The 23,550-nt window shown below is 41.9% G+C and overlaps 1 protein-coding gene across 1 annotated transcript in view; it reads right to left on the bottom strand.

The window, feature by feature from the left end:
• Positions 1–23,550, bottom strand: part of HMMR (hyaluronan mediated motility receptor) — a gene marked incomplete at both ends in the record, with an annotated part of 50,800 nt that overhangs the window by 22,991 nt on the left and 4,259 nt on the right. Inside the window, 13 exons of the mRNA XM_080698631.1 lie at positions 2,504–2,680; positions 3,718–3,817; positions 3,930–4,082; positions 4,553–4,699; positions 8,790–8,906; positions 10,029–10,243; positions 10,985–11,133; positions 12,030–12,208; positions 12,334–12,408; positions 14,268–14,368; positions 17,595–17,681; positions 19,680–19,868; positions 21,644–21,691. Of these exons, the coding sequence (XP_080554757.1) occupies positions 2,504–2,680; positions 3,718–3,817; positions 3,930–4,082; positions 4,553–4,699; positions 8,790–8,906; positions 10,029–10,243; positions 10,985–11,133; positions 12,030–12,208; positions 12,334–12,408; positions 14,268–14,368; positions 17,595–17,681; positions 19,680–19,868; positions 21,644–21,691 (1,737 nt within the window). The remainder of the gene's footprint in view (positions 1–2,503; positions 2,681–3,717; positions 3,818–3,929; positions 4,083–4,552; positions 4,700–8,789; positions 8,907–10,028; positions 10,244–10,984; positions 11,134–12,029; positions 12,209–12,333; positions 12,409–14,267; positions 14,369–17,594; positions 17,682–19,679; positions 19,869–21,643; positions 21,692–23,550) is intronic.

Genomic DNA, 23,550 nt, shown 5'->3' with positions numbered 1-23,550 from the left:
AGATGGAATACATAATCAAGAAATACCAACAAAGAGAGCTGGGTGTGGTGGCGCATGCTTGTAATCCCCGTGCTTGGGAGGCTAAGACAGGAGGATCGCACAGGTTCGAAGCCAGCCTCAGCTACTTAGTGAGGTTCTCAGCAACTTAGTGAGACCCTGTTTCCAAATAAGATATAAATAGGTCTGGGAATATAGCCCGGAGGTAGAAAGCCCTTGGGTTCCACTCCCAGTACCACTACCACCACCACCAAAAAAAAAAAAAAAAAAAAAAAAAAGAACAAAACAAAACAAAAAACAGAAAAGAACATTTCTTAACTTATTTTAAGGTCAGCATTACCCTGATGCTAACACCAGAAAAAGGGATAACAGAAAAACAACAAAACAGTTGGGCATGGTGGTGCACACTTGTAATCCCAGCATTTGGGAGGCTGAGACAGGAGGATCGCACTGGTTTAAAGCCAGCCTCAGTTACTGAGTGAGGCTCTCAGCAACTTAGTGAGAGGTTGTTTCCAAATAAAATATAAAATATGTCTGGGAGTACAGCCCAGAGTTAGAAAAGCCCCTGGGTTCTACCCCCAGTACAACAACAACAACAACAACAACAAAACAAAAACTACAACAATAAAACAAAAAACCTCCTCAAACTACCCACCATTATCTCTTAGGATGTGGATTAAAAAGATCCTTAGCACACCGAATTCAGCAATATATTATTATAAAAAGTATTATACAGTGCCAAGTGTGGTGGCACACGCTTGTCATTCCAGCATTTGGGAGGCTGAGGCAGGAGGATTATAGTTCACAGACAGCCTCAGTTACTTAGTGAGGCCCTTTGCAATTTAGTGAAACCCTGTTTCAAAATAAAGAATTAAAATAGGGCTGAAGGTATAGCTCAGAGTTAGAATGCCCCTGGGCTCAATCCCCAATACTGAAGGAAAAAAAAAAAAAAAGGATATTAGTTGTTGCTTAGGGCTGAGTGTGGGATAGAATGAGGTTACAGGATTTCATTTTGAAATGGTCAAAATATAGAATCCACTGTGGTTATGGTTGTACATATCTGTGAATACACTAGAAACCAATGAATTGTGCCATTTAAGTGAAGTGGTTAAGTTATATCAACATCGTAAAATTATATCAACTTGCCTGTTAAGAATATAAATACACAAACTATTTTCAACACTGCTTGTCTTTATGGTATTTACATCAAGGAATTTACTGTTTTGTATAGAGAAACGGATATGTGAACATAACATTATTTGATATATTATTTGATTTAATAATTACAATGTACCAATATAATTTAAAAAATATAACTGAAGCCAGGCGTGGTGACACACGCTTGTAATCCCAGCATTTGGGAGACTAAGAGTGGAGGATCGCGGTTCTTGGACAGTCTCAGGTATTTAGTGAGGCTCTCCACAACTCAGTGAGACCAATTCAAAATAAAGAATAAAAAATAGGGCAGGGGAGCTGGGTGTGCTAGTGCACGCTTGTAATCCCTGCACTTGGGAGGCGGAGACAGGAGGATTGCGCAGGTTTGAAGCCACCCGTGCTGGCTTAAGAGACCCTGTTTCCAAATAAAAAAGTATAACATAGGTCTGGGAGTGTAGCCCGGAGGTAGTAGGACTTTCAGGAACCCCAGTACCACCAAAAAATAAAAATAAAAAAAGGACAGGGGGTGCAGCTTGTAGGTCAAATGCCCCTGGGTTTCACTCTGACATGCAAAAAAAAAAAAAAAAAAAAAAAAAAAAAATCTATATCTATATCTCTATATATCTATATATAGATATCTATCTATCTATCTATATATATATACACTTGAAAAAAGAAGTAGATGTATAAAACTTTATACATTCTTATAATTAAACCAGCAATTTTCAGTTGGAAAACCTGAGAACACTGAATAACCACCTGGTATTCTAAGATAAATTTCCCTCTAAAAACCTTTACTTTTTTCTGATACAAAGACTTTTATCATACTTAAATATTTTAAGTACAGTTATATCATTATTTACCCAGTATCTTTTTTTGTTTTGTTTTGTTTTGTTTTGTTTTGCAGTACTGGGGATGGAACCCAGGGGCATTCCACCTCTGAGCTACACCTCTAGCCGTATTTTTTATTCTTCTTTTTTTTTTTTTTTTTTTTTTGGTGATACTGGGGTTTCTGGAAGCCCTTCTACCTCCGGGCCACACGCCCAGACCTATTTTTTAATTTTTGGAAACAGGGTCTCTTAAGCCAGCGTGGCTGGCTCCGAACCAGCGCGATCCTCCTGTCTCCGCTTCCCAAGCGCGGGGATTACAAGCATGCGCCACCACGCCCGGCTTTTTATTCTTTATTTTTGAAACAGGGTCTCACTGAGTTGCCAAGGGCCTCGCTAAGTAGCTAAGGCTGGCTGAGAACCATGATCCTCCTGTCTCAGCCTCCCAAATGCTGGCATTACAAGCGTGCGCCACCACGCCCTGCTCACCCCAGTATTTTTAATTAAACTATTATTTTACAAACCGATTTGAGCTGGCTGTTTTCATCTTTCAGTTTCACAACATGCTTGATTTTTTGCTTTAGATTCTGATGACCCAATAATTCGGCATAAGAATCTCTTAGTTTATTGAGCTGTTCCTGAGTTGCACCGCGTTCACTCAACAATGCCCGCTTCTCTGCTTCAAACGCATCCAGTTGTAGCTGGAAAAGAATTTTTTTTTGCATGTGAAGTTGAAGACTTAAAATTGTTAACTCTTACTACTTTCATAGAAAGGATAAACAACAAATAAGGCTCTACAGATTCTCTAAGAGTATCTTCTAAACTTTTTCTCAATGTAAAGATTGTTAAAACAGCCGGGCTGGTGGCGCACGCTTGTAATCCCCGTGCTTGGGAGGCTGAGACAGGAGGATCACACAGGTTCAAAGCCAGTATCAGCTACTTAGTGAGGCTCTCAGCAACTTAGTGAGACCCTCTTTCCAAATAAAGTATAAAATAGGTCTGGGAGTATAGCCCAGAGGTAGAAAGCCTCTGGGTTCCACCCCCAGTACCATCACAAAAAAAAAAAAAAAAAAAAAAGTTAAAATAGAGAAAAAGAAATAGGAAAAAGGCCAGCTAGCTGATGTACAATTATCAGCTAATTTACCACATTACAACTATTAAGTGTTTATACTCTATTTAAACGCCAAAGTTAGCATTTATCTTTTTTCTCTTTCCCTTCTCTCTCCCTTTGTGATACTGGGGAATGGACCATGAGGCCACAGGTGTTCTACTAATGAGCTACACACTGAGTACTATTTTACTTTATAAGTTCCTATCAGGAGAAGCTTCAAAACTATTAAGTTAAAGGCCACCTTAAAACTTCACATTTAGCTGGGCACAGTGGCACGTACCTATAACCGCAGCTACTTGGGAAGCTGAAGAAGGGCCATCACAAGTTCATAACAAATGAAAAGGGTGGAAGGTACAGCGCAATATTGTAGAGTTTCCCTGGGTTCAATCCCCAGTATTTGCAGCAGAGGCACTATACTTTTATTAAATATTTGAATTATACCTCAATTAAGGTGGAAAAAACTATGCATGATAAGAATTTATAAACCTTTAACAGGAAGTTAAGCTGGAACTATAAATACACAAGAAAATGATCCTGCAAAAATCCCAAATTACTGTCACTATGTCATGTAAACAGGGGACAAACTGAATTTCTACAATAAAGACAAGTTTAATTTAAGCGACAAACCTGAAAAGGCTTTGTTTTGTTGTACAGTTCTTCATAGAGGATACGCCATTTGTTAGCTTCCTCTGTTAATTCTGTTACTGTTTTTTCATTCCCAGCTTTTCTATGTGGAAAAATTAAATTCAAAAACAACATAGATTTATAAAATTATTTTCCCTTGGTTTACTAGAAAAACATCACTGAGTTCCAAGACTCGGGCTCCCCATCTCAATTACCTTGTTTCTTCCTCTTCCATTTGCTTTCTGAAGTCTTCCTCCTGTTGTTTGAGTTGATTTTGCAAATCAGTTATTTTGTTAAGAGAAGAAACTGTGATCTCTTTAATTTCTGCTTCTTTCAGTGTTGACTTATTCTGCAGATCCAGGAGCATCCTTGGGTTTGAGAGAGAAGAATCCATTAAATATCTGGTAGCCATTTTAATTATTACTCTCTTCTTTCTTCTTCCTTTAAAAAAAATCAAACCAAAACCCCAAGGAACTCTGCAAATATTGGTATTTTAACTGCGTAAATTATTAATTTGCAATTTAAGTAAGCTAGGGGGCAATCTCTTGCATAACTTACAGGCTGCCTTTCAATAACATTAGCCTGCCTTCAGGGTACTAAGGCTGCAAGTGTGGGCAGGCACGCTTATTCGTATCTTGCATATTACTTTTGGTTTTGGGGATTGAATCCAGGGGCACATTGCTACTGAGCTACATTCTCTACACTCTTTTAAAAAATTTTATGATTTTCAAATAACGCCTCACTAAGTTGTGAAAGCTGCCTTAAACTTGCGCTCCTCCCGCCTCAGCCTCCAGAGCAGCTGGGATTCAAGGCAGGCACCACTGTGCCTGAATCATACCTGGCATATTCTTCATTTGTGCTTTCAGTTGTCAGTATCTGATGCTGAGCATCCTCTGCTCTTTTCTCAGCCTGGGCCACTTTTTCTTGTAGTGATGAGTTCTCCCGTCTAAGACCTTCTAGCTCACCAATCATTGATGCTTTATAGCTTAATAAAAAGAAAGCATTTTTCTAGTTATTATGGAAATGGTAAATATAGCTGATCAGTTTTCGTTTTATAAACTTTTCAGTAAAATTAACACAAAGATATAATACATTTATATAGATAAGAATTCAGTATTCTTTTTTTTTTTTTTGTGGGTCTGGGGATGGAACCCAGCGACATTTGACCTCTAAGCTACAACCCCTGCCCTATTTTTTATTTTTTATTTTGAAACCGGGTCTCACTGAGTTGCAGAGGGCCTCACTAAGTAGATGAGGCTGTCCGCGAACCGCGATCCTCCAGGTCTCAGCCTCCTGAATGCTGGGATTACAAGCGTGCACCACCACGCCCCGCTAAGAATTCAGTATTCTGAGTTAAATGTTAAGGGAATGTACAAAGAACATTCAGCTCATAAAACAGGGAAACTTACATTTTAGTTGATGATTTAGAAAAGACTTTCTTAAAGATTCATACTTAAGCTGAGATATGATGGGTAAAAGTTAGATAGGCAGTTAAGAAAAAGTATTTCAGTGGATTAAGATAACATGAACAGGGCTTAGAGATGTAGAACTAATCTCACTATGTGGGAGGCTACAAGAGGACTGCAGGTTGGAGCTAGCCTCAGCAATTTAAGGAGCTCCTTAGCAACTTAGCAGGACACTATTTCAAAATAAAAAAGGGCCAGCCCTTTTTATGTATATTTATATAAAAAGGGCATAGCTTGCAAGGTAGAATGACCGTGGCTTTAATCCCCAGTTTAAAAAAAAAAAAAAAGAGTTCCCAGTCAGGTAGATGATATTCTCTTAAGAGGTTAGGCTGAAGCCTAATGAATAAGAAAGGCAGGGCAAAATGAGTTATCTAAGAAATAATGGAAAGTCAATAAATAAAGGTTTTTTTTGTGTGTGTGTGGTGTTGGGGATTGAACCCAGGGGCATTCTACCTCCAAGCCACACCCCTAGCCCGATTTTTTTTTTTCTTTTATTTTGAAACAGGGTCTCACTAAGTTTTGGAGGGCCTCACAAAGTAGCTGAGGCTGGCCACGAACCCAGATCCTCCTGTCTCAGCCTCCCAAGTACTGGGATTACAAGCGTGTGCCACCACATCGGGCTAAATAAAGGTTTCTAAGTAGGTGGATTATTCTAGCGATATGAGGATAAATTATGGAAGTGGCAGAAATGAAAAATTAGGAGATCAATAGGAAGAGAATTTATCAGCCCAGATAAGGCTGATGAACATTCGTACAAAAAAGATGTGAGATTTTTTTGCAGGTATAAAAGAAAAATTCAAAAGATCAACTGGAGAGAAAATGTGAAAGAAAATAATCACGGATGAGTCTAGGTTTTCTTTTTCTGTGTGTGGGGGGTTTGAGAATTGAACCCAGGGGCATTCTACCTCTAAGGTACACCCTCAACTGTATTTTATTTTTTATTTTTGAACCACTGTCTCCACTAATTTGCGGAGGGCTTCACTATATTGCTGAGACTGGCTGTGAACCTGAGCTCCTCTTGTTTCAGCCTCCCAAGTACTGGTATTCCAAGCAGGAACCAGCACACCTTCTAAGTCTAGGACTTATAGAGTAAGAAGGTAGAAAGATGGAAAATGTCATTGGCTATGATGAAGAAAAGAAAAAAAAAATTATGATGACACAAGCAGAGAGTAGAGGTAGAAAAAGAGAAAGATCAAGAGTTGTGGGCAAGCCGGGCATGGTGGCTCAGGCTTGTAATCCCTGTGCTTGGGAGGCAGAGACAGGAGAATCACACAGGTTCGAAGCCAGCCTCAGCTACTTAGTGAGGCTCTCAGCAACTTAGTGAGACCCTGTTTCCAAATAAAATAAAAAATAGGTCTAGGAGTGTAGCCCAGAGGTAGAAAGCCTCTGGGTTCCACCCCTAGTACCACCACCAAAAAAAAAAAAAAAAGAGTTGTGGGTAGCCGGGCAAGGTAGCGCACGCTTATAATCCCAGCATTTGGGAAACTGAGAATGGAGGATCGCAGTTCATGGACAGCATCAGCTAATTAGTGAGACCCTTTGCAATTCAGTGGATCCCTGTTTCAAAAATAAATAAACAAATAATAGGGCAGGGGGTATAGCTCAGAGGTAGAAGGCCTCTGGGTTCCATCCCCAAACCGGCAAAAAAAAAAGAGTTGTGGGCAGATCAGCTATCAGTTCTGATAGAAATATGTCAAGCAGGTAGTAGAATACTCAGAATTGAGTTAGACAAAATTTAATGTTGTTATCATATTGATGGTGAGTGAAGTTATGCAACGAATAAAACTTTATTTTTTATTTTTTTATTTTTTATTTTTTGGTGGTACTGGGGGTAGATCCCAGAGGCTTACTACCTTCGGGCTATACTCCCAGACCTATTTTATATTTTTTTATTTTGGAAACAGGGTCTCACTAAGTTGCTGAGAGCCTCACTAAGTAGCTGAGGCTGGCTTCGAACCTGCGCGATCCTCCTGTCTCAGCCTCCCAATCGCGGGGATTACAAGCGTGCGCCACCATGACTGGCTAAAACTTTATTTTTTCAAACTGGGAATTGAACGCAGGTTATTCTACCTGTGAGCTGCACACACCATCTCTTTTTATTTTTTACTTTGAAACAACGTCTGAGTTGTTGAGGGTCTAGTTAAGCTGCTAAGGCTCTCCTCAAACCTGTGATCCTCCTGTAGCTTCAACCTCCCAAGTACTGAGATGTAGCTGTGCACTACCATGTGTGGTGAAATTTATTTTATTTTTGCGTTATTGGGGATGAAACTGAGGGGCATTCTACCTAAGAGCTACAACCCTAGCCCTATTTTTTATTCTTTATTTTGAAACAGGATCTCACTGAGTTGCAAAGGGCCCAAGTAGCTGAGGCTGGCCATGAACAGCTATCCTCCTGTCTCAGTCTCCCAAACGCTGGGATTACAAGCGTGAGCCACCATGCCTGGCAGCATGCATTCCTATTTATGGGAAAAGTTCCAGCAGAAAGAATGAGGAATCTTAACAAAGAACACATTTAGAATGAGGCCTCTGAAGGTTAAAAAAAAGACAGAAGTCACTGAACAGGTGGGAAGTCAGGCTGAGTATAAATGTGGGTGTTTGTAAGTTTGATAATAAGGAGAAAAAAAGCTTTTGATTATTTAAACAAAATGATGACATCAGGAAAGTAAAACAGAGCTGGGCGTGATAGGGCATGCTTTTCACATCAGTACTTGGGAGACTGTGGGAGACTGAGACAGGAGGATTGCAGGTGTACATAGCCAGCAAGGCTCTCAGCAACCTAGTGAGACCCTGTTTCCATATAAAGAAAAAAAAAAAAAAAACAAGAAAGAAAAAGAAAAAAAAAAATAGACCAGAGGGATATAGTTTGGAGGTAAAATGCCTCTGGTTTCAATCCCCAATACCCAAACCCCCCCAAAAAAAACCAAAACAGAAGTATCAAAGTTTTTTTTTTTTTTGGTGGTACTAGGGGTGGAACCCAGAGGCTTTCCATCTCCGGGGTATACTCCCAGAACTTTTTTATATTTTATTTGAAAACAGAGTCTCACAAAGTTGCCGAGAGCCTCACTAAGTAGCTGAGGCTGGCTTCAACCTTGTACGATTCTCCTGTCTCAGCCTCCCAAGCGTGGGGATTACAAGTGTGCGCCACCACACCCGGCTAGAAGTATCAAAGTTTGAGAAAGCATGAAATTTGAATAGGATACTTGGCAAGAGATGTTTCTTTCTTTCTTTTTTTTTTTTGTGGTACTGGGGAACCCAGGGTTTTTTCTACCTCCGGGCTATACTCCCAAACCTATTTTATATTTTATTTGGAAACAGGGTCTCACTAAGTTGCTGAGAGCCTCACTAAGCAGCTGAGGCTGGCTTTGAACCTGTGAGATCCTCCTGTCTCAGCCTCTCACACAAGGGATTACAAGAGTACGCCACCACACCCAGCTAAAAAGGGACATTTCTATTTAAATATACTAAGATTAGCCATGGACATTAATGCCCTTCTATGGCTGGTCATTGGAATTTAATGTAATGCCAGCCATCTTCTGCGTGAGCGCTGTGTTCACCTTTCCGAGGTACTTTTCCTGTTCACATTAGAGTGCAGGCTTCCAAGAAAAATACCTTTCAAACTGAGCAGCAACATCTCCAAGGCTTTGCACTGTACTATTATACTTGTCCTGTAAGTTAAGGGTGGCTTCATGGTGAGCAATATTATTTCTTTCCATTTCAGCTTCTTTCCTTAAAACAACAGCAACAAAAAGGTCAAAACTACATCATAACACTAAGAGGATACACAGAAACTGTTAATCACATACATTTTCTTTCTTCATCTTTGCAGTAGTTATTGTGTAGTTAGTTCAGATTCACGTTTTTCCAACTTTACATATTCTTCTTTCTTTAATATGAAAAGCCTTACAAATTTGCATGTCATCTCTGCACAGGGCCATTTTTTTTTAAACCAAAGATACTGGGTTTGGGGGAACCACTCGAAGACTGATCGTGTTGGTGCCTTTGGTTTGGAGGGTTTTTTTTGTTGTTGTTTTTTTGTGGTACTGGAGGTGGAACCCAGAGGCTTTCTACCTCCGGGCTATACTCCCAGACCAATTTTTTATTTTATTTGGAAACAGGGTCTCACTAAGTTGCTGAGAGCCTCACTAGGTAGCTGAGGCTGGATTCAAACCTATGCGATCCTCCTGTCTCAGCCTCCCAAGTGCAAGGATTACAAGTGTGCGCCACCACGCCCGGCAGTGCACAGGGCCATTTGAATCTTCTCTGCAGCGTTCTGATTTTAGTGTATGTGCTGCCAGAATGAGTACTACAGCATGGTTTTTATCTCTTGCCTTTGTCTTATTTTCCTGCTCTTATTTTAGTTTTGTTTTTCTCCAGAGATACTGATTACTAAGTTTCACTTTTTGTATCACATGCATTTATGTGGATTATTTGAAATTTGGGGAAAGATAAGTAAAAACTAAATCAGCATCTTACAGCAACAGCCAATAATAAAGAATCTAAGGATTACCAGCCAAAAAGTACCTGGATTTGTTAAATTTTGACTCTTTGCATATAAACAGAGCATACCAAGTATAGCTGAAGGAGCACAAAACTTTGGCCATCTGTTTATTAAACTGCTGTAATTCCTGGCCTCAAAAGCTTGAGAGGACACTTCTGCTATAGCTGTCCTGCTTACACACGCATTCCTGGCATGAGGTTTACCTCTGCGTCTGCTCCTTACTCATAAAACACTTCCTACTTCATACAATGACAAGATTAATGTGAAAGTCCAAAGAAAGCCACTGGGAAATAACTTTCAACGTCTGAGTCATCTGTCATGTGTAAGTACGAGGTACTATTAACACACACGTTTTCAGCTGTTCTCCTAGAAGCTGCAGTTCTTTGGCGGTGGTCTTTTTCTCCTCTTCCAGTTGCGTGAGCAGCCTTTCAGATTGTTCCTCCTTTTGCTGCACTGCGTCCAGCTCTTCCAGTGCTAGCCTTAATTCTTCCTTAAAGACATCCCTCTCTTTCCTCATTTCTTCTTGAAAAGAGCATAGGTTCTGCTGAAGACTAGAAGATAACTCCTATATCCAAATAAAAAACCAACAAATAATCCGAAATGGCATTTCAGAGATATTTACGAGAAAAAAAGGTATAAATTTTTTGAAAAAACATTTTTGAAAAATACACATTTTTTTCATAAACTATCTTGTCATTTCAGGCTTTTGTGTGCACAAAGCTTCTCATAAAGCTAACATATTTATGTCTCTTACAATTGGCTTTTAGTTATACTTTAATATACTTTTCTCAGGATATTATAAAAAGTATGGTTTTTTTTTTTTTGCAGTAATGGGGATTGAACACAGGGGCATTTTTACCCCGAGACACAACCAGCTCTATTTATTTTTTATTTTTTATTTAATTTTTGTGGTACTAGGGGTGGAATCCAGGGGCTTTTCTACCTCCACGCTATACTCCCAGAACTATTTTATACTTTGTTTGGAAACAGGGTCTCACAAGTTGCTGAGAGCCTTGCTAAGTAGTGAGGCTGGCTCCAAACCTGTGTGATCCTCCTGTCTCAGCCTCCTAAACACGGAGATTAAAAGAGTGTGTCACCATGCCCAGATTTATTCTCAATAATCTGTGTTGTACATATTGTGAAAATCTGTGGATAGATCTTCATCAGATTTATGATTATTTAGGATCAAATTCTAAAACTGGAATGACTGGATCAAGTGACTTATACAGAGGTTTCTGTATCTGACTGAAAGAAAAACTTATAATAAACGAAAAGCACATTTTCATTTTACATTGTAGTTAGCTACCTTCTCTTGTTGTAGCAGTGATTCAATTTGCAACTCTTTATGTTGAAGCCTTTCATGTTCTTGTGTTTCAAGATTAAGTTTCTCTTTCAAGTTTAGTATTTCAGCATTCAAACTTTCATCCCTTTCTGCATTCCTGTTGACAAGGTCTTCTGTAAAAGGAAACATCAAAAATACTGTAAGAGCTGGGCATGGTGGCACACACTTGTAATCTTAGCATTCGGGAGGCTGAGACTGGAGGATCGCGGTTCGTGGACAGCCTCAGCTACTTAGTGAGGCCCTCCGCAACTTAGTGAGGCCCTGTCTCAAAATAAAGAATAAAAAAAAAAAAAAAAAAATAGGGCAGAGGGTATAGCTTGGAGGTAGAATGCCCCTGGGTTCCATCCCCAGACCCGCCCCCCACCAAAAAAAATACTATATGTAGATAAAACATTACCTTTAAGAAACTCAGATTTCTACAATATTTCATTATACTTTTCTTAGTATGTTATATAGGTCAAGTGTTTCCAAAGAAATAAGCCAGACAGGAAGTTTGTATCATTACTCTATATGATATGCATTGTATACTAAATAATAAAACTAGATTTGTGTTGTCAATTTTATATAGCAAACCAGTATGGAAGTCACAAACTGCACAATTCTTTATTTTCAGTCAAGAAAAGCAGTATGCTAAAATAGAGAAGAAATATAAAAGCAAAAGTCTCTCAAATATAGGAATTTTTGTTGTTGTTATGCAATTATAAAAAGTTGTTTTAACGTAACAGTGCTTTTCTTAAACAGAGTATGTAGCACTTCTCTAAAGAGAATAATGAACTGAGTGTGGTAGGCGATGCTTGTAATCCCAGTACTTAGGAGGCCAAGACAGAAGGTCAGAAGTTCAAGTCCAGCCTCAGCAATTTAGGGAGCCCCTCAGCAAAATAGCAGAGACGCTGTGGCAAATAAAAAAGAAAAACTGGGCTGGGGGTGCAGCGCAGAGGTAGAGTGCCCCAGGGTCCAATTCCCAGTACCCTGCTCCCTGCAAAAGAAAGTGATTATAATTTCCAAATACCTTTTTCGCTTTCAAGTAGTTGACATTTAGCACTCAGGTCTTGTACTTCTTTAGACAACATGACAATATTTTCTTCAAGAGACTGCTTCATGTTTAAAATTTCCTGATTCTTCTCTTTCAGATTTTCTTCTAACTGGACAATATCTAGCTTATATTTTTCCATTTGCTCTGATGCACAACTGTATTAAAATTATTTTGAAGGAGATATCTCTAGTTACTGGAAAATTAACAGCAAAATGATAAAACTGATGTATTCATCAATGTTCATCAAAGCAGCCCAACTTAAAGAAACTATACATATTACCTAATTTCTTCTATGTATTCTAGGAGTTTTTCTGTTTCAGATTTTTCATCAATCTTTTCCTTTTCTACTGAAACACTAAAAATAAAAGATGTTAATACATTAGTTTGTTCTCGTAATGATCATACACAATGCTTATTATACACCATGTTCTCTTGTAGCAGCAAAGTTGAGTCCGGAGTTCACGCTCTTAACCATTATCCCACGTGACTTCTTAGGCTGGCGGTTTATATGCAGGCAGGAGACTAACGAGCTCATTTCAGTGAAAAAGCTTTCTAAACGTACTGCGACGAAAGAGCTACGAAAATGAGAACCATCATCAGCAACAACCCAAAGATCCGAAATAATCTCGTTTGGAGCCTTTTTTGGTTTCCTAACACACCCAAACAGTATTTTGTGTGTGATAAAGCTTTGGTCCCAGGATGCCTGGGGCTTAATTACTTATGTGTTTACTTCTTCTAAATAAACCTAATTTAAAAAATGAACAAAAAAGTATGATGTATGAATATAATGCACCAATAAAAAATTTTAAAAAAAGAAATGAACAAGAGACTTAAATAGACACTCTACAATAGAAGACACATGAATAAATGATTGATAAATACATAAATATGTTCAACATTAACATCAGTAAAAAATTATTTTATTTTATTTTTTCTGGTTCTGAGGATGGAACCCAAGGGGCTTTCTACCTCCGGGCTATACTCCCAGCCCTATTTTATATTTTATTTGGAAACAGGGTCTCACTTAGTTGCTGAGAGCCTCACTAAGTAGCTGAGGCTGGCTTCGAACCTGTAGATCTTCCTGTCTCAGCCTCCCAAGCGGCGGGGATTACAAGCCTGCGCCACCACACCCGGCTAACATCAGTAGCAAATTAAAATAATAAATTATCACTTCATACTCATTATAAAGGCTACCGTAGCCAGCCATGCTGGTGCACGCTTGTAATCCCAGTACTTGGGAAGCTGAGACAGACGATCAGGGTTTGAGAACAGACTCAGCTACTCGGTGAGACCCTGTTTCCAAACAAAGAATAAAAAATAAAACTAAGGCTGTACCCTGAAGGTAGAATGCTCCTGGGTTCCACTGCCAATACCGCAAAAAAAAAAAAAAAAGACTACAATAAATTGGCAACGGCAAATGGTGGTAAGAATGCAGAACAGCTGGAACCATCAAGCTCTAATAGTAAGGGCAAAAAATGATGCAACAACTTTTGAGTTTTTAAAAATGTTATATATATGCCGGGTGTGGTGGCACGCACTTGGGAGGCCGAGACAGGAGGATCAAAGGTTCGCAGCCAGCCTCAGCTACTTAGTTAGTGAGCCCCTGTGCAACTTAGTGAGACCCTGTTTCAAAATAAGAAATAAAAAATAGTGCTGGGGGTGTAGCTCTGAGGTAGAATGCCCCTGGGTTTCATCCCTGGTTCTGCAAATGATAAATAAATAGATAAAAAATAAAAAACAAATAAAAGGTTATATATAAATTACCCCATGTCTCAAGATTTCAACTCCTAGATATTTCAACTCCTAGAGCCTTACCCAGGAGAAATAAAAACATGTACCCACAAAGATACACAATATGTTCAAAATGGTCTTATTCAGAATTGGAAACTAAAAACAGTCTAGATAATGATCAAAAGGAGAATAGTAAACAAATGGAGATACCAGTATTAGTGCTGGTGTCCTGTTTTACATTAGGGTGACCATAGCTAATAATTAAACATTGTGTACTTCAAAGTGTTACAAGAGAGGATTTTGAATGTTTTTACCATAAACAAATGATACATGTTTGAGGAAACAAAGATTTTCAGCCTGATTACAGTGTATGCGTGTACTGAAACATCACCTGGTACTCTATTAATTTGCAAACATTTTACGTATGGGTAAAATAAAAAGTAATTAGTTACACTTTGTGTGTCTTTCCTGCTAGCCACTTACAGTTTCTCCTCCAGTTGTGCTGTTTTCTCCTGAGACTCTTCCAGATTCTTCTGGGTGACCTGCAGCTTCACCTCTAGGCCTTCTTGTTTAGCCATCATACTCTACACAACACAGAGATTTCTTTTAGAAAATTAGAAACTGTTTAGATAGACAGATCTAGACACTGTAAACTTTTTTTTTCCAATCATAAAATTTTTTTATTATTTTTTAAATTGGTGCATTGTAGTCATATATCAATCACATTGGAGTACAAGACTTGAGAGGATATACAAGCACACATCATCCAATTAGCCCTCCTCCAGCCCCCATCCCATTCCCTCCCCCTTCCTCCATCCCACGCTTCTTTGGTGATTTACTTTGATAAATTTGTTTATGTACCTCCTGCGTTTTAAAGAGGCTCCGTCCTCCAGTATTACATACCCTCTGATTGGTCACATTAGTTGCTTCACTATAGGGCCCTTTCTATAGCTCAACCTCTTCCTGTTGCCCTTTTCCTCCTAGTTATTGCTGATTAAGAGGAGCATCTGATTTATATTTTCTGCGATATTTCTCTGTGCATGCTGCGTTGCAAGTACCGATCCCACTCTTGATGGTCCCAGTAGTGGCCTGGCTACTCAGTGGACTGATCCAGACCTCGCTGGCTCAAGCAGCAGCCTTGCCTCATGGGAGGCTCCAGTTCTGGTCTCGCTGGCCCCTGCACTGGTCTAACCCCTAAGCTGGCTTTGGTCCCGGCCTTGGAGGCTGCAGGAGTGAACTTGCCTCACGCTAGGCTCCGATGCTGGCCATTGGCCCCTGCACCGGCCTAACCCCTTGGCAGGATTCCAATCCTGGCCTAGGAGGCCCCAGCACTGGCCATGTCTCACGGCAGGCTCCAATGCCAGCCTCGCTGGCCCCAGCACCGGTCTAGCCCTTTGGCAGGTTGTTATCCTGGCCTCGGAGGCCCCAGTACCGGCCTTGCCTTACGGCAGGCTCCGATGCCGGCCTCGCTGGCCCCAGCACCGGCCTAACCCCTCGGCAGGCTCTAATCCCGGCCTCGGAGGTCCCAGTACCGGCCTTGCCTCACAGCAGGCTCCGATGCCGGCCTCGCTGGCCCCAGCACCAGCCTAACCCCTCGGTAGGCTCTTATCCTGGCCTCGGAGGCCCCAGTACCGGCCTTGCCTCAAGGCAGGCTCCAATCCCGGCCTCGGAGGCCTCAGCACTGGCCTTGCCTCACGGCAGGCTCCAATGCCGGCCTCGCTGGCCCCAGCATCGGCCTCACCCCTTGGCAGGCGACAATCCCAGGCTCGGAGGCCCCAGTACCGGCCTTGCCTCACGGCAGGCTCCGGTGCCGGCCTCGCTGGCCCCAGCACCGGCCTAACCCCTCAGCAGGCTCCGATCCTGGCCTCGGAGTCCCCAGCACCAGCCATGCCTCACGGCAGGCTCCGATGCCGGCCTCGCTGGCCCCAGCACCGGCCTAACCCCTCGGCAGGCTCTTATCCTGGCCTCAGAGGCCCCCGTACCGGCCTTGCCTTATGGCAGGCTCCGATGCCGGCCTCGCTGGCCCCAGCACCGGCCTAACCCCTCGGCCAGCTCCGATACTAGCCTCGGAGGTCCCAGCACCGGCCTAACCCCTTGGCCGGCTCCGATACTGGCCTCGGAGGTCCCAGCACCGGCCATGCCTCACGGCAGGCTGCGATGCCTGCCTCACTGGCTCCAGTACCGGCCTAACCCCTCAGCAGGCTCTTATCCTGGCCTCGGAGGCCCCAGTACCGGCCTTGCCTCAAGGCAGGCTCCGATGCCGGCCTCACTGGCCCCAGCACCGGCCTAACCCCTCAGCAGGCTCCGATCCCGGCCTTGGAGGCCCCAGCACTGGTCATGCCTCACGGCAGGCTCCAATGCCGGCCTCGCTGGCCCCAGCACCAGCCTAACCCCTCGGCAGGCTCTTATCCTTGCCTCGGAGGCCCCAGCACCGGCCTTGCCTCACGGCAGGCTCCGATGCCGGCCTCGCTGGCCCCAGCACCGGCCTAACCCTCGGCAGGCTCTTATCCGGGCCTCGGAAGCCCCAGTAACGGCCTTGCCTCATGGCAGGCTTTGATGCCGGCCTCGCTGGCCCCAGCACCGGCCTAACCCCTCAGCAGGCTCCGGTCCCATCCTTGGAGGCCCCAGCACCGGCCTTGCCTCACAGCAGGTTCCGATGACGGCCTCGCTGACCCCAGAACCGGCCTAACCCCTCGGCAGGCTCTTATCCTGGCCTCGGAGGCCCCAGTACTGGCCTTGCCTCACGGCAGGCTCTGATGCCGGCCTCGCTGGCCCCAGCACTGGCCTAACCCCTCAGCAGGTTCAGGACCCGACCTCGGAGGCCCCAGCACAAGCCTTGCCTCATGGCAGGCTCCAATGCTGGCCTCGCTGGCCCCAGCATCAGTCAAACCCCTCGGCAAGTTCCAATCCTGGCCACGGAGGCCTCAGTAGTGGCCTTGCCTCACAGCAGCTCCGATGTCAGCCACTGGCCCCGGGGCCTGCCTAACCCCTCAGCAGGTTCTGATCACTGTCTCTGTGGTTATTATTTCAAAGGTTCCAGGTGTAATGTATCAGATCTCTGCCTCCCCTGAGTATTGGCCACTGGCATTGCCACTGCCTCCACTGTTTCAAATCCTTCCCAGGATTTTCCACTCTGAATGTTGTCCAGTGTTCCTAAGCATGCGTGATGGTAGCATTCGACATTTGGTGTAATTTCTCCAAAAAAAAATAAAGTTGGTAGGATCCGGTTTCTGCTTCTCCTGAATACAAGTCTCCACCACCATCGCGGAGAACTCTTTTAACACCGCATTTCTCCTTGGTCTCCGCTAAACTCTCTCCTTACAGGTGATGTCTGAGATTCTTAACAATATAGAGAAATAGCAGTCCTCTTTCACGGCGAATTTTTCCATAAGTTCCAGTGCATTTAGATAAGTTTTGTCTGCATCTCCAGTGTCCTGGCATCCATAACGGCTTTCTTACCTCCTCTCCGATATTTTTCTTTATCTTTTTCTGTTCTGGGCCCGGTTTTTCCAGGGGTCTGGCATGCTACTCGCAGTTTGGCCCGGGGCCCAGAGTCCCGCGACCTGGGCTCCGGCTGGCGTGCCCCGCGAGCGACCCCTGCCCAGAACCCAGCGTCTTACTGGGCCCGGTTTCTCCAGGGGTCTGGCGTGCTACGTGCAGTTCGGCCCGGGGCCCAGAGTCCTGCGACCCGGGCCCGGCTGGTGTGCGCTGCGCGAAACCCCTGCCCAGAATCCAGCATCTTACTGGGCCCGGTTTCTCCAGGGGTCTGGCGTGCCTAGACACCGTAAACTTTCTAAAGGCAGCACTCACCTTCATTTTTGTTTCTCTTTTGTTTCTAAGTTTCATCAACTCCAGGCTTAAAATTCTCATATTCTTCTGATTACCATCTTCAGAAAACTAAGACAATAAACATGTAAAGACTTCACATTTTCTGTTGTGTCACATAAAAGAGTCACTTAAATATTGATTACTCTATCATTGTGACTATTACTTACTTGAATTGAACTTTGATAGAGAAAAGAGCTTTTTTTTTTTTTTTTTAAGTACTTGGAGCATTCTACCTCTGAGATACACCTCCATCCTATGATGCATCCAGGTAGAATGCATCCAGGAGCATTCTACCTCTGAGATACACCTCCATCCCTATTTTTTATACTGTCTCAGCCTCCCAAGTACTGAGATTCCAAGGGTGCGCCACCACACCCAGCAGAGAAAACAGCTTTTGATCAATGCAATTACTTATTGTACTTAGTATTGTTCTGCCCTCTCATTTCCTTAATGTGCCTTTTTGGTTATGAAATAGTTTGGGTGGCGATTGATCTTCATATGCTGGAAAGTTTACTCCAAGCCTCAAAAACAAGCCTCTCAGAGAGGATTTACTGAAATGAGTTTACTTAATACTATTGATGTTAATTGTCTGCTATACCTGAAATATGCATAATACAGGGTCCATCTGAGGTCTGCTCGATTAGAAGGCCCTGGCCTAGGAATCTACTCTCTTCCCCATGTTGGTGATTCTTTTTTTTTTTTTTTTTTTTTTTTGGCAGTAGTGGGATGGAACCCAGAGGCATTATGCTACATCCCCAGCCCTATTTTTTATTCTTTATTTTGAAATAGGGTCTCACTGAGTTTCAAGGGGCCTCACTAAGTAGCTGAGGCTGGTTTTGAGCCTTCGCAATCCTCCTGTCTCAGCCTCCCAAATGCTGGGATCACAAGTGTGTGATACCACGCCCGGCTTCCGGCTTCCCACATTGATTCTGATGCACTTTTACTCTCCTTTAAGCAAAGAGCCTCAAACATCATAGGCTCTGAATAAGTAACACTTGTGAAACCGATGGTGATTTACATCCTCCTTCTACTACTATAACAAGCAAGAGGACCATTCCATTAATTCATTTATTTGCCAAGTCTGTGATTGTTATTTCTTTATTTTGGTTCTGGGGATTGAATTCAAGTGTCTTCGACCTGAGGTATACCCCCACCCTCAGCCCTGGTTTTTTTTTTTTTTTTTTGTGTGTGTGTGTGTGTGGTACTGGGGATGAAACCCAGGAGCATTTTACCTTTGAGCTACACCCCAGCCCTATTTTTTTTTTTTTGGGTAGTACTGGGGGCGGAACCCATAGGCTTTCTACTTCCGGGCTATACTCCCAGACCCATTTTATATTTTATTTGGAAACAGGGTGTCACTAAGTTGCTGAGAGCCTCACTAAGTAGCTGAGGCTGGCTTCAAACCTGCGCGATCCTCCTGTCTCAGCCTCCCAAGTGCAGGGATTACAAGCGTGTGCCACCACACCTGGCTTCAGCCCTATTTTTTATTCTTTATTTTGAAACAGGGTCTCACTGAGTTGCAAAGGGCCTCACTAAGTAGCTGAGGCTGTCCGTGAACCCCAATCCTGCTGTCTCAGCCTCCCAAATGCTGGAATTGCAAGAATGTGCCACCTTGCTCGGTTTTCTTTCTTTTCTCTCTCTTTTTTTTTTTTAACTTGAAAACAGGTTCTCACTAAGTTACTGAGAACCTTGCTACATTGTTGAGGCTAGCTACAAACCTTTGTTCTCCCATATCAGCATCCCAAGTACTGGGATTATAGGCATACATGACCATGCTTTGCTCTGTGACTGTTGTTAATGGTCATTTACTGGGGGTGACTTTGAGGGGTAAGAAAATGTCAGAATTAAAAAAAACAAACAATTTTTTTTATAATGTAGTATGTCTTAGACAACATATCAAAAAGAGATAGAGTAATTCCTTTTTGAAGCAGGTTAATATTTCAAGAACATTTAGAGAAAGAAAAAGGCTACCATAGAGCCCTAAACTCCCCAACAACTGTAAATGAGAAAAAAAAATACACATATTAAATTTTATTCAATCTAAGTGTTGTCATGGGGTTCAAATACCTTAGATTTTAGTAGTTCATTAGTCCTGGTTAACTCAATAAGCTGTTTTTCCAAGGATGCATTATTTGCAGAGAGGGATGTTTTTTCTCTGACTACAGCATTAAGCTTTCCTTCCATCTTTTCCAACTCCATTTCCATATCCTGGATCCGTCTGTCCTGAACACCACGTTCCTGCACAAGAACACGAATCTGGAAGAAAAACAAAAACAAAAACAACAACTTCATAAATGAATGGTTCACTAATACGATGCCAATGTAAACAGATGCTATTGGTAATGAAAGCATTAAAGCTTCTAGAAAAAAACACAGATTTTAACAGTACATGCATAGTCTTATATTACGCCTATATAAATTATTTGAATAATATTTACATTATGATATTTCTTAAAAGTTGGCATCTTAAGAACAAAAGTTATCTTTTCTTTTTTATGTGGTGCTGAAGATTGAACCCAGGGGCATTCTACCTTCGAGCTAAACCCAAGCCCTATTTTTTTATTCTTTATTTGGGAACAGGGTCTCACTGAGTTGCAGAGGGCCTCACTAAGTAGCTGAGCTGAGGCTGTCCATGAACCATGATCCTCCTGTCTCAGCCTCCCAAATGCTGGGATTAAAAGCGTGCACCACCATGCCCGGCTCAGAAGAATCTTATTTTCCATAAACTTCCAAATAGAATTAAGCTGTTTTATCCAACTTTAAACTATTTCTCTACATAAGAGCTCTTCCTTTTTCTATTTTTTTTTTCTTTTTGGTGGTACTGGGGATTGAACCCTTCTACCTCCGGGCTACACTCCCAGACCTATTTTATATTTTATTTGGAAACAGGGTTTCTTTTTTTGGTGTGTGTGTGTGTAGTACTGGGGATGGAACCCAGGGGCCCTCTACCTCTGGGCTACACTCCCAGACATATTTTATATTTTATTTGGAGACAGGGTCTCTTAAGCCAGCTGAGGCTGGCTTCGAACCTGCACGATCTTCCTATCTCAGCCTCCCAAGCGCTGGGAATACAAGCGTGCGCCATCACGCCCGGCTTAAGAAACAGGGTCTCTTAAGCCAGGGAGGCTGGCTTCGAACCTGCAGGATTCTCTTGTCTCCGCCTCCCAAGCGCGGGGATTACAAGCGCTGTCTCCACCCCCCAAGCATGGGGATTATAGCGCGTGGATTACAAGCCTGTGACACCACGCCAGGCTTCCTTTTTCTAATTTAATTATACAAATGTACATTATATTTTGAGACAGTAAATATTTTTTTATCTCAAGAAAGTAGAGTTGGGTTTTTGAGTAGAATATAGTAGGCATCACCAAGCCATCACTCCTGTGGTTTCTACTAGATAAAACAAAACAAAAATAAAAACTACTACAACCCCCCAGTTTCAAAATAAAGAATAAAAATAGGGCTGGGGGTGTAGCTCACAGGTAGATGCCTGTGGGTTCAATCCCCAGCACCAAACCAAACCAAACAAACAAAGACACAGAATTTTAGTACCAGTTTTTCATGAAATGGGTTATTCTGAATTTGCTGTAGCTCTGATTATAAACTTGATCTTGCCAAGCCGGGCGTGGTGGCGCACGCTTGTAATCCCCGCACTTGTGAGGCAGAGACAGGAGGATCACACAGGTTCGAAGCCAGCCTCAGCTACTTACTGAGGCTCTCAGTAACTTAGTGAGACCCTGTTTCCAAAAAGAGGTCTGGGAGTGTAGCCCAGAGGTAGAAAGCCTCTGGGTTCCACTCCCAGTAACACACACACACACACACACACACACACACACACACACACACACAAGTAAACTTGATCTTGACAGCATATCATACTGACCTAGCCTGGAGAGGCTCAGAAATATGGTGACTGAAACAGAGAAGGAACCATCCCCAAATAAGTACTGACACTGGATGGCATGATTGCTTCACTCTAGCATTGCAAAACTTCTCTATCATTTATTTTTCAGTAAATTGGAAGCACTGCTTACCTCTTTTTCTAATCTTTTCAAATCCTTATCATTCTTTTGTGGTTCCTTCTGTTTAAAAGAACAATTATAAACAAGTTTAAGTGACATAAATATCACAGCCAAATTTAATTTTTTGCTACCAAATTTAATTAAAAAGTTTCCAGTTAATTACTACTTCAAATATTGCAATGAAGCTATAAAATATTTTGTAGATCATTATCTGATAAATGAAGAAAAAGGTTCTAAAAATCTCCAAATATTTTAGGTTTAAAAGTTTTCAACTACTTATAAGAGGCCAAATTAAAAAATAAACAAGAAACTGGTGGAGGTTTATGGATAAGCAATTTTTTGAAACTGAAAATTGAACCCAGGGGCATTCTGCCTCCAAGCTACATCCCTTTTTATTTTGAAAAAGGGTCTTACAAAGTTGCAGAGGGCCTAAGTAGCTGACGCTGGCCGAGAACTTGTGACCCTCCTGTGTCATACTCTCAAGTACTGGGATTACAGGTGTAAGACACTACACCTGGCTACTGATAAGCAATTGATTGCCTCCTTCCTAATGTTAAATAGCAACATAGTTTGATTATCTAACTATGCATCTCATAAAAAAGAATCTTTAAGGAATAAATTATATGGAAAGGAGGGAGGGGGAAGGAATGGGGTGGTAACTGGGTAAGGGCTAATTGGGTGATGTGTACATGTATGTCTCCACCATCTTTTACCCCATTAAGATGTATGACTACAATGCACCAATAAAATTTTTAAAAAATCACATGATCATATTAATAGATGCTGAAAAAGAATTTCACAAAATCCAATGCCCATTCATGTTGAAAGCCAAGTGTGGTGGCGCATGCTTATAATCTCAGTATTTGGGAGGCTGAGACTGGAGGATTGCGGTTCGCGGACAGCCTCAGCTACTTAGTGAGGCCCTGTTTCAAAATAAAAAACAAGGCAAGGGGTGTAGCTTGGAGATTGAATTCCCCTGGGTTCCATCCCAGACCTGCAACAAACAAACAAAAAAACCCCCAAAACCTGCAGAATATTGGAATAAAAGAACTACACTTTTGGAAAAAAAAGAATTTAAATTTAACATTCAAAGAGAAAAATATGTAATTCCAAAGGGGGGGGAGGGAAGAATCAGTATAACCTATGATTCTAATGATCTCATTGCCTTAATGCTAAGTAAATTTTCACATTATATATTTTATTAGTTTTCTGAAAAAATGGCTAGAAATGGAATATCTATTTAAATGAAAGAAACTATGAACATTCTGAGTAAAATTTGTTTACATGTTTCTAGGTTGAGGGGAATACACAACAATTCTATTTATTAATTTCAAAACTGTTTTCCTATAGCCTTTGCTATTAGGGGAAAGTCTATTATTTGTGGATTCTACACATACTTACAGGTTTAGAACCTTAGTTTTCTAAGCTGGGCACAGTGGCACAAGCCTGTAATCTATGTACTTGAAAGGCTGAGACAGGAGGATCACAGGTTCGTGGCCAGCCTCAGCTACTTAGTGAGACCCTCCGCAATGTAGTGAGATCCTGTTTCAAAATAAAGAATAAAAGTAAGTTTGGGGCTGTAGTTCAGAGGTAGGATGCCCCAGTTTCAATCCCCAGTAACCCAAACAAAACAAAATGAAACAAAAAATAACCTAAGCTTTCTACAAGAATTTGTGGATTTTGTAATTAATTCAAAATTTCAGAATTGTTTCTCCAAGAAATTCAAGTAAAGCCATCTACATTCATTTTTTTTTTTTTTTGGGGGGGGTGCTACTAGGGATAGTACTAGCCCTATTTTTTATTCTTTATTTTGAAACAGGGTCTCACTGAGTTGCAAAGGGCCTCACTAAGTAGCTGAGGCTGACTTTGAACCTGCATGATCCTCCTGTCTCAGCCTCCCAAATGCTGGGATTACAAGC

This window comes from Muscardinus avellanarius, assembly GCF_963383645.1.
Source record: "Muscardinus avellanarius genome assembly, chromosome: 7".
Classification (NCBI taxonomy): Eukaryota; Metazoa; Chordata; class Mammalia; order Rodentia; family Gliridae; genus Muscardinus; species Muscardinus avellanarius.
Note: the sequence above shows the minus strand (reverse complement) of the source record. Positions and strands in the feature narration are given on the sequence as shown.